Source organism: Opisthorchis viverrini (genome assembly GCF_000715545.1).
Source record: "Opisthorchis viverrini unplaced genomic scaffold opera_v5_312, whole genome shotgun sequence".
Taxonomy (NCBI): domain Eukaryota; kingdom Metazoa; phylum Platyhelminthes; class Trematoda; order Opisthorchiida; family Opisthorchiidae; genus Opisthorchis; species Opisthorchis viverrini.
Genome location: NW_008751970.1, coordinates 111,203 through 127,105, shown reverse-complemented (window position 1 = coordinate 127,105; position 15,903 = coordinate 111,203). Strand labels below are relative to the sequence as shown.

At 45.3% G+C, this 15,903-nt stretch overlaps 3 protein-coding genes across 3 annotated transcripts in view; 2 read left to right on the top strand and 1 right to left on the bottom strand.

Moving 5' to 3' along the window:
• Positions 1 to 109: 109 nt before the first annotated feature.
• On the top strand, positions 110 to 9,393 carry T265_09866 (hypothetical protein; the record flags this gene model as incomplete). The annotated part of the gene is made up of 4 exons (XM_009176069.1): positions 110 to 1,363; positions 3,457 to 3,695; positions 4,504 to 4,621; positions 8,497 to 9,393. 4 exons carry the CDS (start codon positions 1,235 to 1,237, stop codon positions 8,716 to 8,718), a joined length of 708 nt encoding a protein of 235 aa, XP_009174333.1.
• Positions 9,394 to 11,450: 2,057 nt separating this feature from the next.
• T265_09864 (hypothetical protein) overlaps positions 11,451 to 15,903 on the top strand; it is a gene marked incomplete at both ends in the record, with an annotated part of 18,158 nt that continues 13,705 nt past the window's right edge. Inside the window, one exon of the mRNA XM_009176068.1 lies at positions 11,451 to 11,493. Within this exon, the coding sequence (XP_009174332.1) occupies positions 11,451 to 11,493 (43 nt within the window). The remainder of the gene's footprint in view (positions 11,494 to 15,903) is intronic.
• Positions 12,324 to 15,903, bottom strand: part of T265_09865 (hypothetical protein) — a gene marked incomplete at both ends in the record, with an annotated part of 47,847 nt that continues 44,267 nt past the window's right edge. Inside the window, one exon of the mRNA XM_009176067.1 lies at positions 12,324 to 13,096. Coding sequence (XP_009174331.1) covers positions 12,636 to 13,096 — 461 coding nt within the window. The remainder of the gene's footprint in view (positions 13,097 to 15,903) is intronic.

The window sequence follows — 15,903 nt, the reverse complement described above, 5'->3', positions numbered from 1 at the left end:
TGGACGAAATTCTAAACAGAACCACTCCGGAGGGCAATTCTACACTGTGATAGAATTTGAATCCATGGATGTTCAGGCGCAATGTCCGTGAAGAAAATAGATAGGTGACGAGGTCGATCATTCGTCCGGTTCGCCCGCTTACTGTTAGTGCGTGCTCTGAAATCGACCGGAAACATCTTTCTTCCCATAAGGGCATCTGCTTTTCGATCAGATGTGAAAACCAACCCTCGCAGTACACTGAAGGGCATCACTCTCATTCCAGATTATCGGGATACGAATGAACGCCCAAATATCTGATTTTCTGAACATGCCACAAGTGTTCGGATCAGAACGGGTAGCAAGACCCGAAAACGACGAACCCTAACAAAGCTAAAACGATTATGGGATGTCCAATAGATTCCAGGAGCCTTGTGAGTAGCATAGTACATCTACAGCAAAGCTTGCCTTAGACTTGAATCTTTTGAGGGCTCGATGACTGAGGGCGGTCAACCCGTTGGATGCTTTCCCAACACGGTCGTGTCAGCCTTAACGGGTTAATTCATGACGCCCAACATTTATACAGAATCCCACCAGCAGAAGCGGCGTTTTTTGTGCTCCGCTCGATGTCGAAATCATATCACACTAATCGCTTAGACTTGGACTGAATATGCATATGACTAGCGTGTACAGCTGACCGAAAGATCGTTGGATAATGCGATGACTGCTGATGCTGATATCTATATAAATAGAAGTGCATGACATCTTGGACGAAAACATGGACTGCCCTGTCAGAGTCCTACTGAGCTCACGTAAGTTGCAGTTCGCTGCGGGTGCTGGGCCTTTCCCACTCGCAAAATTCTGAGTTTTTCAGTGTTGGGGGAATGTCCAGGTGATTTGTTCCCGATTGTTCCTCCTGGGAACATCAGACCTTTTTGAAGAGCTCCAAAACTCATCTCTTTACTTCCAACTTCTATAGGACTTCTTTTAACCGTTGTGAGACAGCTAAGCAGCAGTGCTTATCAGTGTTGATGTTGGTACTGATTATGAGGGTGGTATCTCAGTCCTGATGCTCCTACGACTCGCGTGGCAATCACAAACAGTTTCATTGCGAAGCATTGATTTCTCAATCAAAATATTGCTCATTCTCAAACGTTTTCGCTGCTTGTTTTCAATGTGCAATGGAGAAGAGTAGGTTTTTACAAGATTTAAATCGGAGGGTTTTCTTGTTTCAGTGGATGGTCGTTTTCCTGACAGGATGCCGGGCAATCCATTTGATGAGGAAGAAGTTGGCGGTTTTGGCTCGATAGGTAGCACTCAAAATCACAGAGGAACGTCATGGCTTGGAACAGAGGCTTCCGTTTCCGGAGGGTCGTATAGCATACAGGTACGGGCTGTTTTCCACACCCTTTAAAAAACCTTGAATGACGAATACTTTCTGGAATAGCCACCGGTGTATTATGTACTGATATATCGGCCGAGCCTTTTTTCCCGATACTTTCTCAGGTTCTGTCTACCGTTATTTTTATCAGAGCTGCTAGACAGTGGGGTCCATTATCACTACTGATGGCCATCGTGCCAATGGGTGCGGTGCTGACCGAGCGTAGCGAAAGTTCTTTCGGAAGAAGAGAACTACACCAGGTTGATATCTAAGCTTTCGGCTGGTCAATCGCCTGACCTCGGTCGGCGTATCCGTGACGCTAACTAATTGCTGTAGAATTGCTGGGAATGCTTATCAATATTGCTGTCCTCTTCCAAGACAGTTGCCAAACTTTCCGTCAGTGCTCACCTCCAAATAAGTCCAGACTATTATTATGACAGTTATGTGGATCCAGTCATGCGTTGATGTAATATTCGTCAGATATTTTCATCTTTGGTGGCCACTACAGTATTCCCGCGAAAGGACAGGGCTTACCTGGCCTACTAGAGGAAGGTGAAATACTTTTGTTGGGTGCCCGATTGCGAGCAGTTTTCCTTGGTTATGGCGAATTACACGTAAGTTTTTGAACTTTATAGGAATCGATCGAGCTACACAAACCTTTTGTCGCACAACTGCTACTACCAGGTGCTGATGATGTATATGTTTAAAATGAAAAAATACCCGCAAAAATTCCAAACTGAGCGAACAACTCACTCATTAACTGCTCTCTCTGAACTGCAGATATCGTTGTCACTGTTGGATCGTGTCACTGGACAACGTCCTTACTTCTACAGTACAGTGACAAAATGCCACCTCAAGTGTGTGGTACATTTCATTTCCTTGTTTTCTGCGTCGCAGGCCTCCACTTGTCTGTAATCCCCTAAGTCGCATTCCCTCTTTTTTGTCAAGTCTAATACCATGGACAGCTACGACGTCATCGGACACCAGATTGGTTGAAACATGGCGAATGAAAGGGCATTGTCCATGGAAGAAGTTCGGAAACCCGATGTATTGACGAAAGGTTTACAGTGGGTCAACTATTACTTCGAATTCGTGATGGTTGCGTAGTCATTCATTCCGTCGACCAGTTGAATGGGGGAAGACCGAGATAGATCAGTGCTTAAGACGCAAACTTGCTGACCAGGAGGTCCGCGGTTACAACCTAATCCGGGCGCTAGACTGCTCTTGTGTAAGTTTGAGGATGATGATGCTTTGGCGACCTGACAGTATCCCGGCCTTCGCGCCTCTCTCGGGTGGCTTGATAGCTAGACACCGAAGGGGTGCTACGGCTGAAAGATTTTTATCTTGAATGGAGAGTTATGTTTCCGTCAGACTCAGCCCAAAACTGTGAACAAGTTTTCAGGTAGGTTTCAACACAATTCACTTTGTTGGCTATTATGCGCATAAATTGGCATGCGGGTCGGGTCTTGACCCTTTGTTGTCACGCTCGCGAGGTGGTGGTTCGTATTTGGATCCTGGGACATAAGTAACGCGTATTAATATAAGAATATTCCTGGCAGTTGTTATGTTAGGCTATTCGTATGGTCGTGAATAGCATCTGTTTAAGCTTTATGTGGCGTTTCACTGATCGTTTTTCCGTACGATATAGTCCCATCAAACGACAACTATGGCAGCAGCTCCCTTTTATGGCTTACTTGCTGGTGCATGATTCACAAAATGGTGTAAACTAGCCTCCAGTAGTGGTTAATAGTCTCGTTATTGATCCTCATTCGCGCCCAAGAACATTCACCAGAAAACAAAATTTGCACCACATAAGGTAGACAGTCCTCGATGGATATAAGGCCTAAACTTCCGTCTTTAACTAGGATCCCTATAGGGAGCTACTATCTTACTCGTCAGAAGCCTCCCCACACCTCGATGATCTGATACCTATTACCGCCTCAAAGACTATTCTCCATTTTAACCACTCATTCTGATATTTCATCGGGAATGCAGTGCTGCTCTTACGTATTGTGAATTGTTACCTGTGTATTGTTGGTTGGGGATTCGGTAGTGTACTGTGTCATCATTTTCCCTTCGTCATATTCTCTTCCTCATAGTCCCAGTTGTCCGACAGCAGAGCCAGAACCCAAGCTAGCCAGCAACGTGCATTAGCAAGCATAGCGAGCTCTGAGCGTATTGGAGTGGAGACTGCAGCAGAATTGTTAAATCAAGGAGAAAAACTTTCTCACGCCGAACGGCGATTGGATGACATCAGTCAGCTGCAAAAGGACAGCCAGCGACAAATCAATACGCTATCCAGCGTGTTCGGTGGTATACGGAATTGGTTCTCTCGCAAGTAGGTCACTTCTTATGCTCAACAGCTGTATTTTTACGTCGCCTTTATCCATATTTGCATTGCATGTGCTACTCATTCACGGTTAACAGTGCATGTATAGCCTAATGTTACGCGACCACGGTTGCATCTTTGCTGTCTAAGGGCTAAATTTGGAAAACCTAGCTGATAAATCATGGGATATGCCACTTCTGTGAATACACTCAGTTGCACGCTAATTTGTTCTTAACAGGGGACAACTGAATCCCAGCTGAATTGATCATTCGTGATATTCCTCTTCAACCAAATGTGCTGCATATAGGTTAGCTAGTGAATTTCGCGAATCGTTCGTCACAGCCGTACTGTCATTTTTTAGGGCTTTCGAGTTCCCGCATTCAATATAGTGTAGATAGAATGGAACGGAAATAAACCAGATGACCACGGGCTGTCGCCATAATTCGTCACTGAGCGTCCTGTTTTTGCCTTCAGTCCTTTTTGCTCGTAGTATGAGACCAAGGAATTTTTATGTCACACCTTAAATGCATGCAAGTATGCTGAGCGTGCACCTCGGTGCGGATAAGACGAAGATTTTACCGTTACTTCATTACCCCCTCCTGTAGCTCATCTGATTTTCATTTGCATCCCAGAATATTCCATCATTTTGCATCACTCGGTTCGGTTACGACAAGGTTTCTAAGCTTTTCTACTCCGTAAGCTTTTAGTGAATCCAAAGTTAGCTGGATACCTTTCACAAACGATGAAGCTTCACAATGATTCGCTTACAAACACAGCTTCCGATTTCAGAGACCGCCTGTTCTCCGCATTTGTTTAGACCACCAGCCCCTGTGGAACCAGCTCCCGCGCCATTACCAACTCCAGCGCCACCAACAGCCTTCAAGTCCTCTCTGCAAGCTCCTTCATGGGGTAGTCAGCTACCAAATAATCAAATGGTGAGTGTGCAATTCATTCGAATCTTTCGAATAAATTTTTTACCGCCATCTGTATTGACCTCGTCCTACGTCCACAGTGTTAGCAGTAAAATGTATCTGTCTGTGGTGTGCTGTAGCTGTTGTGCAGTCTGTAGCAACCAGCGGAGCTGATGTACAGGCAAATACTCAAGGTCTAATCAGAAAGGATGAAGAGGTCATTAGAGGAGTTGGACCAGGGCCTCGGACCCTGGATTTTGCGCGGATTAGACTTTAGCTAACAGGCTTTGTACTTGACAACCGTCTTCAAGTCCTTTCTACTATTGCGATCAAGGATTGACAACAAGGTTCCATTCCGGAAGTATAAACGGGGATCCCGAAGGATTGTACATCCTTCCACTTAGCATTTCAGCTACTTTATTGATAGATTTCATCGTTCTGTTGACTTGGTAAGTTAGCTTTACAAATTAAAGTGAACTGCAAATGTTTTTTCTTGCTGTGCTGTCGTACTCGTGTTCCTCATCCATAGTTCGTGCGCCAGAGTTGCATTGATTCCAACGGTCCCACGGCTTATGATAGGTAGATTGCTTCTTCTATTCATGCCGCGCATAAAGAAACACTTAGGACCATTTTATTGTTGCACACCTGCTGTTTGCGAGTTGGGTTTGAAGATTGGTGTACGGTTGTCAATGGGTGACTATATCTGCTCGTAGAAGACTGTTGCATCACCCAATTTTCGAATTCTATGGCACTATCGAATACCCACTGTAACGACGCTGGAATTCCAAGAGCCTGCATTTGTATGTAATCTCTTCGTGTACAGTCAAGAACAGACTGACAATAGTTTCCGTGTTTAGCGTGGTGTGATTTCCTCCATGATCAATTTACAAAAGCTTTCAGAGCTACTAGAATCATTCCTTTGCAGGATCTTTGTGGTGCGTACCTATCAGGTACTAGAATGAGGCACGATAGCAGAGATACTGTCAGGTTGTTCCAAGCATAATAAAAGTCAGAGACAGATTTGATCCGTAGTAAAGAGGTTGCACCATAAACCCTGCAAAATATCAAAGCAACAGCGTTATATCCTACTTGTACGAACGTTTAGGACTCACCACTCTTGGTCGCCCCCAATTCAGTACATTGACTACGGGTGTTCCTTACCGTTCCTAGCTAGCGCCACACCATGGGTCGATGGAAGTTAACGACACTGATGATCTTTCTGTTGTATACATTGCGTTAGAACCGCAAGCTCCAGCCTTACGCGAGCTTTGTGCGCTTTATATTGCTGCCAAAATACAGCGTTACAAGAAAACGGTGTATGTTAAACTCTAAATTCAGATTCCCACGTGTTGCTCGCTGTCAGGTATACATTTCTGACAAGGACAAGAACAATGGTGAGGCGATGGGGAACTGGAATGAAGATTTTGAGATACAGCATGTAGCTCCTTTATCCTCATTGTCCTCTTGCTTGTATCAACTGCATGTCGTGAATTTCGCTAGTCGTAAGATCTGTCGTAGGAGTTGCGAATCAGGGATGGATATCTGTGGCCAGCAGCAACTGATGACCAATCCGTCAGGAAACAATGAGCCCATAGCCTAAACTCCTGCGGAATGCGAAGACTACCTGCATGATTAGCCTTTTATTGTTTCTAGTAACTCGAGTAACTGACACACCGCTCTAAATGTGGGCGGAACCTCCATCTGCACGGTAACTGCTATTGCAGCATGCCCGTTGTGCACTTACTGTCCGCTATGTGGCCTATTCAGTTTGAGTGTCAGACTTGTCTTCAAATTCAGTTATTCACTGGAACCTCATAATGCGTTGCTTGTGTATTTTCACGATTGCTTCTGATGTTTCCTATCTGTTGACCCTTAAATGCAACCATTTATTGATGTACATTCGGGACGGAAAACCCAAAGTAGTATGTCTTTTCATAAAGGAAGGTTGCTGAAAGCTCTTTGACAGCTGGTTTAGCCCTTCTTGGGGCTCATCAGGTAGGTGCAGCTCTCTGAGTTTCCGTCAACTTTATGTTTCACTTGAACCCAAAATGGACAGATCTCGACAGAGCACTCATCTGCATATCAACTGGGTTCTCACGGGAGACTATTGAGTCCCTCATATACATGTGATTTCCAAATTCCCTTGTGGATACTTCTGGCCGTCACTTTTTGACTGTAAGACCCATTTTCTCGCAAACAACGGTATCCGTGTGCTCTGTGCGTTCGTTTGGCTGGTACCTCACCCCGGTAGCGGAAGGCGGGGGTCGTTCAGCAGTGTGTCGGGGACGTATATTAGGTTACAATTACACACTCCAGTGGTCAGTCGGGAAAACCGGTAAATCGTCCTTTTATTTTTTTTCCAACTGAACTTATGTGGGGATTTTTGCTGATGCGATAACCAAATGTCTGTTTACGTCGGTCAGCTTTGAGGAACTGAAGTGCTGTCTCCTTCCAGGAAACCGTCGTCTAAGAAACATCTTTGGGGATCACTTTTGGGGTTGGATTTTTTGCAACACGATTTCTCCACGTGTGTGAAACTCCTTCGTTGGCAAGCGGTAAACACCGTCCACTTACGAGGTGAAAATAATACAAACAAAACTGCACCCATATGAGTCCCATCCGTTTTCTAGCGAAGCGGATCCGAACCACAAAAGATCTTCGATTATTCCCACCCCACGACTCTGCGACGATTTGGCTGATTGCTTTAACACCACTTCAGCTTTCCACTTTTCACCTTCCATAGCGAAACAGGACAAAAAAAGTGGAAGATTACGGACCCATAGGTCAGTTGTTGTTTGGTGGACGCATAGTTAATAACAAACAGGATGTAGGTGAATAACGTCAGGATGGCTCACCTGCGTAGAGAAATGCGTTTCTTGTAAATGCGCATATCCGGAACAAGCCGAGTAGACTCACCAGTAGTTAGCCGAACTTCGACCGCACAATATTCTTACGGGAATATTGTCAGCGAACTTCTTTACTTATCGTTCCCGTTTGGTTGTAAATTCGGCAACAACCGTGTAATGGCCTATTGGAACAGCGGAACTGGAACGTCTTTAGACAATCGACAATCGTTGTCTCAGAACGATTGCTCGTGTGGTTGGTGTCCGCGAATCCGTAACGAGGCAGTTAGAAAGCGAGTTTTCGGTTGTGCCACAACCAGAAGCTACGTTGATTGGGACATGTGTTGCGTATGCCTAACCATCTTTTGCCGAAGAGGGTTCTGTTTTCCATGCCCAACTCATAACGGCGTAGGCAGAGAGGTGACCAACCCTCGACCTGACAGATGGGTATGAAGGAGATCACGAAACACTTGGGTGCTGTCGGTGCTACTCGCCTTCCAGGATGGGGACCGCGTGCTCCTCACTGTACCTGGTTGGAGACACTTTAAACTATGGCTTTTAACCGATGTCAGTGGCGATCTTGTCAGTTTCTATCCAGATCGCCTGAGTGAATGTCTGGAGGTGTAGGCACCTCGTAATGATTGTGGCAATCTAGCACTAAGTCCCTTTCCCGTCCACCTTTTTATTCTTTTCTTTACAATAAGGCTTTCAAATAAGTCATGGTTGTACGGCAGTGAAGCATCGGTGTTGAACACTGATGTCATGCTGTCGATGATGATGAATGTTTACAATGCGAAGTCTTCGCAGCCTTCTTGATTTTGGCTTTCTGAGGGATTGAGCTAAGCAATACCTCGAGGTAAGCAGTTTGGGTGTTCCCAGATGGTGTTTCTTATGCGGAGGAAGCATGCGCGGAAGCTTCACGTGCGCCTGGCACGATGGAATGCATATGTAAACTAAACTGCAATGTTGGTAGGTTAGATCGGTAAAAATGCCACCCGATACAAGACCTTCACTATGAGATCATTGTTGCCTTTGATTTCCTCTCTATTCTAACAGGTTTCTGAGAGTGCGACTGGCGATTCAGATTATGAAAGAAATCTCAATCTCATGTCCGACGGAATGTCTCGACTCAAAGGTCTTGCTCAGGGCATGAACGAAGAGCTGCGCGCACAAAACGAGCAGTTAGATCGAATGGCCCCTCGAATAAATAGTATCAATGAAACAATGAACAAACAAAATCAGCAAATGAATAAACTGCTTGGGTACAAACCGAAGTGATCCCGACAGTCCAAAAGAAAACTTACGGAAACCCCATACCGCCTCTTCGTCTTTCATGTTTCTATTCTGGTTGACTGGTGATTTGTCATCCAGTTAGAAGTTCACAATCAATTTTTTACCCGCCTGTTGGGATCTTATCATTACACGTGATTGACCCTTCCGGTCGCATTCACTCCATGCGGTTTCTGGGTGTATCCCCTGTTTCTCTCTCCCTCTTGCCACAACTTTGTATGAATCAGATGAAGTTGCTTTTGCTTGCTCAGTTTACCTGTTCCCATATGGAACCAAACTAATCACATTGAGGCCCCGACTTCTCGTACCCATTGGTCATTGTTAATCTGTATAATGTTGCTTCGGAGTGCTGCTCTCGATTTGAATATAAAAGTTATGAACACTTACTTCCGGGACTGCTTGCTAACATTTTCTGTGCTGGTCTTTCGAATAACTCATGTAGTCGTATTCACCTGTCCCAATGCCTCTTTTTCGACCAATCTGACTGCTTCTGTGCATTGATTGACTGCCCGAGCAGAAGATTTCGTCGCGTTTGTGGTTTCAAGTTTCATGATGATCGTCTAATAACCAGTCCTTTCGTTCAGCGGGCCTTGTTCACTTCTGGATACGGTTATTCATCCAGTAGCCGAAATACCCCACTAGATCTCGATACCGGTTATTTACAGGACTTCACTAAGATACGTTTAAAAGTTACGTTTTCGTCCGGGTACGGGGGTTGGCGGTTTTGGATAACTACTAGAACATGTGGCTGAACAGATGCTTTCAGGTAAAAAATTTTCTAACTGCAACGAGCTCCTGGTAAGGCCTCAAACTACCTCGTTTTATGAACCGTATGAACATAACGTAGTTGAAAGATTGCAAGGTCGAATAGTACCTATTGACGCAGCTCACCGATGGATTTGATGGGGATGACACATGGAATAATCGACGTTCAGAAATGTGCTATTCCGATAGGAAGTTATTAAATCTCACTGCCAGTTTAGGGACATTCCCGAAACATTGACGCGTAAAGTACACCGAATATACGGGTCACTGCTGGGATGCAGTTTCTAGAGAACTAATCAGGATGTCACCGTCGTCATCATGGCGTTGTCACGTTTCCGTGTCGCAACCAATAAGTTGGTTTCATTCGTATAAAAAGACCTAAGGCATAGAAAAGATTGGACAGGGAGAGAACCTAATGCTGGTTTGATAGTGAAGTGAAGAGATTTGATGTTCAATAATGCTAAATTACCGCAATAAGTCTTGAATGCCCACCTCTACGTACATTACTATCTAGATAGGACTGGAGTGGTCGAATACCACTGACCAGTCACCATAGCCTGCAACGTTTGCAGCGAAGCACAGGGGTCGACGAAGTCTCACTAGCGGCGCCAAAATGTTTCCTAATCGCCACTTTGAGGAAGAGATGGAGAACAAGCCGTCCCGGTAGACGACATAATCCAGTCACTTCCGAATATAGCGAGTACGGCGAATATGGCTGTTCTGCTGGTGTCATACTCGTTCAGTACCTCACTCAGAAGGATCCTAATTGACCTGGAGGCAAACACGTTATTTTCATCTTTCCAATATTGCAGCTTTTGAACCCATCTCCAGTCATTGATCCAGTCTGTTCTCAGGTTACCGCCACACGGAGCTAGCCCATGTTTGTCTAACCATTATCCATTACATTATACATAATGTTTTTTCGGTCTCGTAACGCTTACACTGTTGATATAGTGATAGGTCTCAGGAAACATGAAGTGGCTATTTGCGTGATTTGCATAATCAGCTTGTGTGGATGTTGAGTCCCTTGAGTGGTTATCTCAATGTTTTCTACAGTGCGGCACCAAATGAAACAGGTCGGATTCTGCTGGCTTCGGTGTATGCCACTTGGCCATTTGACGAACGAGTGACTGTGCGATACCATTGCGCCCACTTGCTTCGCGACTCGATTGAACAAAGATGGTGCGAAGAAGTCCATCCACTGGGGTCAGCCGGGAAAAAATGAGAGTTCCATCGCCGTCCTGATTACTAAGCCACGCGAAATCTGACGGTCTTTTTTTGAGTTGGTATCTCATCGCCCTTATGATAAAAAAGGCCTATACCGATATAAGATGAATCAGCTGCCTGAGAAGTTTGCTGAGGTCTGGGTAGTTGTATTGCATCCATGGATGATATCTGCACATTCGGTTACTTGTTCGAGGTATGCCCATACGATATTCTGCAACAACTGAGGAGAATGCATTTCCGTATGAGCAAATGCCTATTTGAGACAATATGAATTGAATTTTTCGGAAGTCTACTTCAGTGGCAAAATCAGATGTGAAAACAGAACAGGAACATACCAACCCTACGACTCGAAGTCCTCAGACGTGACTACACTGTGAGCAGCTCAGTAAATTACAACGCTCACATGAAATGAAATTTCACGACCCTATGGGCTGGAGTCGAATGGAAAGCAAAAAAAAACATCCTACACAATTCATTTCAAGCAGTCGTGACAAAGTTCATAGAATAGGTTTATCTTTGTTCAAACTTTTCGTGGACAGACGTACTTCAATAGGATTAATCGTGATGGTTCTCCACCGTTATCGTGCACGAGCGGCGAGAACTAGTACTCAACTTTGTTATGATGAGTACCCCTCGAGTCGGATATCAACCGTTGAGCTTGATAGAGCATCGCAATATGTCGGATCCGTTGTATGCATAGCCTCCATAAGTGCCTAAGTATTACGCCCATGATCGACCCGCCGACTGTTTATGCTCACCGGAATATACCTGGTGAGTCCGCAAAGCATTCGTGTACTTTGCCCATCAGTTGCACCTTCAAGCATTGCAATGATAAGCGACTGCTCCAGCCATGATAGCCAAACGAGAAGCGTAGATAATTTATGGTAATAAAGCCGCCATTAGTCTAGTGCTAAACGGAACAGAGGAAGCTGCTAGAGTATGCTTTTCCCCTCCATAACTGGTTTTTATTCAGACTGATGAATATGCAGTGAAACGTTGATGAACAATACACCCTATGGATATGAGACCTACAGCAGTCTGTAATCGTATTGAGCGTACTTATGATCTCCTACCACTATCATGATGTATGTATGTATGATGTATCATACTAAGAAATCAGGGGTCTCAGTGATGCTATGGTGACACTAGTCCAACTTTTTGATGGCAGTTGTAGTCACGAATGACAGACTCTGCTCAGGTTTTCAGTTGCACTCGACTTCTCTGCAAGAGACAAAACTCCGCTAAACATATTCCCGAATGCTTTCGCTGCTCCGAAGGAGCACGCTTAACTCGAGCTACAACAAGGCGGAAACACCTTGAGGTTTGTGTCATGAAATAATGATAATAATAAATAATCATTGATTTGTGGCGTTGTTTCTGTGGCTAGTTACCATGCCACCCGATGGGAGCGCAAGGGCTGGGATACTGCCAAGCTGCCCAAGTCCAGACGTAAGCAGTTGAGATGCGGAGGTAGGGTTCGAACGAAGGACGTTCAGGTCAGTAAGCTTGCGCCTTAGACACTGAGCTATCCCGAGCTCTTACGCCATGAAACCTATCCCAGTTTCCCAGCATATTCCCGGTAAATAGACAAAAGACAAAACTGCTGGTCAGTCGTTGGTTGTTTCACCGGGATTAAACACAATACATGGAGCAAACTGTGCCTGTCACTGCCCCAGGAATTATTTGCTTGAGTGATATGTGCAGAGAAAAGCAATATGAGCACACTATGGGAGAATGAATAGGGATTCGAAAACGCGCAGAGGTTTACAGGTTGGACTGCGAAGTGAAGCTATGTACAGTCTACACTGTCTAAACGGGAGCCATTGAGCCGCAGTCTATGGTTTGAAGGGGGTGCCCAATACCCTTACATCTATGTACACAACAGCCGTTGATGAGAACTAGTGAAAAGTTCATCAATGGCAATTGATATCAGCTTCCTCATTTCCCCAGCGGTTAAGACGCCGAACGGGAACTACGCAGTCGTCCCCAGAAACGTCTGGTGTGTTTATCGAATTCGCGACACTCGGATGGTACGATTGATGGTTACTGGGTGTGTTCGGATGAAGCTCCAAGCGTGTTGAGGAATCGTAAGGAATGAAATCGGCCGTGTCGGCAAATGAATTAGGACAATATGAGGCGACAATCCGGCGTCGTACAGGATACCAACCCCCAGTAGCTTCTGGATCAGTGACGCCTAAGCGTCGCTGGCCCAGCTGTCCGGAAATCGGTCTTCGATTGTGATTGGACGATTGATTTGATCGTTCGGAGATGTTCCCTTCATTTCCCGCCCGCACCATCGGTCGTTCCACCAGTCCACCGCTGACTTGACCCAAACTAAAGGGTTGACGATCAACGTTCGGCTGGAATGGCAAACCTGACGTAACAAAGGAGAGTAAGGAAACACTGAAAATTCAACCTTCACAAGGGATACTACTGGTTAGAAGAAACAAACCGCGAAAATTGGCATCACGAAGAGCATAACAAGAGCATGCATACTATCTGAAACGCTGCAGCCTAATGTACAACCGACTGTCAAATAAGTGTTAATGACAGCGAACTCAAATTGGTTGGATTTACGAGTCCCGTGTAGTCACGTAATTGTTAAATACAACGAGGAGCCTCCCTCCGAATGAGGCCCAGAACCTTCATGCATAAATACCCTACAGGTGATGGACACTTCTGTCTGTATAATTAGTCAAACAGTTTGTTTGCCAGCGATCGCGTACCAAGGTACGTTGGTTGACCACTGGATTTACTGGTCGGAATTCTTACACCTCGCTTCATACGCTTTTAACACAGAGGCGCACAAACATGTTGTCCAATTAAAATCTACTGAACACCTTGGATGGTGCCTTTTGACCGGAAGTACCGTTTCCCACATGAAGATTTGTACAATGCAACAGACAATACATGTATTCTACATTTCGTAAATTGGAAGCGTCTGATGTTAGATGGAAACTGGAAATGTTTGGTGTGATCGGTGGCCGTTATTCTGGAACTGCGGAAAATCAGTCGACCCAAAGGAGTTCCTCAGTAGCATCACGATGCCGCGAACACTTAACGGATAAGCGCTGCTGACAAGATGGTGACTCACTGTGGAAAAGTGACACTCGATAAGAGCGCACAGTCACGAAGGGACTTGACATTATAGTGGTATGATGACCTGTGCATTTCCGTGACCCTTTGGACTATATACAACCTTCGTAATCTCGTAATGGTTGGTCAAATGATATGGGTCTCCTAACCCTGCCCTATAAAAATTATGCCACTGTGATAGGCTCACGCCAAACAGCGCCATCTTGCAATCAGGCTTTCCAGCCAAAGGTTTTGGTTGCAGGCCCTAATCGTCCACTTTCCCAAGCTTGGGCGACCTGAGAGTAGCTCAATTCACATACAGACACGAAATTAACAAATAAAATAACATTCATACCGCATGTCATAAGCGTGGTGCCACCGGTCGCATTGCCTTACTTGCTGCATACAACCGCGCGGGTAAGCGAAAACAATAATATCGGTTCTGTTTTTTGCAGTTTCTACACATGCACTAACAAACTGTGAAAGATACTTTTTACCGGAACTGGTCACTCTCCGTTTCAGCACGAGGAGCTTCGATATCGTCACCGGCGGCCTCAGTGCACAAATGCGCGACTTGGTGATTTGCTTAGCTTAGATTCAAGATGTAATGAGGCTGGTGATCAGTTTGTACAGATGATCATCGGTTGCTTCTCAGTAGTACGGGGTTCAGACACAGTAGACGCCGTTGTTCTACCTGGCATTCTACCGACGGCTATAGACTGACAACAGCCATTAGCGTCCCATGGCGAGGCTCTGCTCTTGATCGTTGATTGTCCTGGACCCCTCATGTCATTTCAGACCGTGCTCTCGTACGGTGTGAAATTTCCATAAGTTTCCCCGGGGAACCTAAGAAAAAACTCTTCGTTTGACCTTTTGAAAACTTTTTGGCCCGTGAGTTAAGCGAATTTAAGGAACTAGCTTATGCGAGGCTTCAGAAGACGTCAGCCACAACACAGATGAGATAGACGCAGCCATTCCTAGGGTAGGGAACTCGGCGTGTGGTTTCCGAAATCTCACAAAATGAAAAACTAGATTCCAGAGCGGTCACTGATGTTCTCTAATGTTGGACGTAGCCCTTCGAACACTGAGCGTAACTCATCATCATCATCATCATCGACAGCATAACATCAGTGTTCAACACAGATGCTTCACTGCCGTAACTCAACAGAAGCTATCAGACGCCACCTCAAACACAGTGAGAAATCTGGTAAAATCGAAGGGCGCTCGCAACGAAGGAGTTTTTTTTTACCTGACATACCAAACAGGATCGAAAAAGCAACTGTTGGTGAAGTGATCAAGGATATTTTGGAAATTTTCAGTATGACATTAACCAGTGTATTGACCGTTGGGCCGAATGTTTTCAGAAGCTTAGTAAGTCGTCTGCCCCTATATCCACATCTTTCATTCAATCCGCAAAACTCGAGAAGGGCTCTGTGAATTTATACCCCCTTCCTGCTTTTTGTCTGGAGGTTCCATCGAGCCTCTGGGTCGGATGAGCTGCAACCAGGATTATTCAAAGATAGTGTAGTCTTTCAGCTTTGTCTCAACTAGGCCGTTTAAACTAACTTGAGAATAAAAATGAGATCCAACAACTCCAGATCCACCAACGACGCATAGAGTAGGCTTCTCTCATTTTCGATTTTTGTGAAGGGAAATATCGAGGGGCAGGGTAACGGTAATGCGACCACCCAGTGCACCGACTTCAGACAATTCGACTGTGCCATTAAAATTGGGCCACACTGGGTTAAAAACACTTATTCAAGCTTATATAGGAAGGTCCCGTCACAGAGGTCGAAGCTCATCTCAGTACGATGGTCTGCTCACCTCCGTGACCAACTGAGCTAGCTGTACTGAATGATGCTCACTCGGCATCCACAGAGCCTATTCTACCTGGTTGGTAAATGGATAAAGGTTTGATAAATAGTCCCGTCACGAAGAGACTGGACCTTACCGTGGTGTGACGGTTTCCGCACCTCAGCGATCCATTGAGCTATACTGGAGAGTGTCCCGCGATACTCACAGAGTCTCTCATACCAGGTTGGTCAATGGTTAGAGGTCTGACGAACACAGTCTCCTGGCCCTCCAGGTTGGGGGTTGGAACATGTG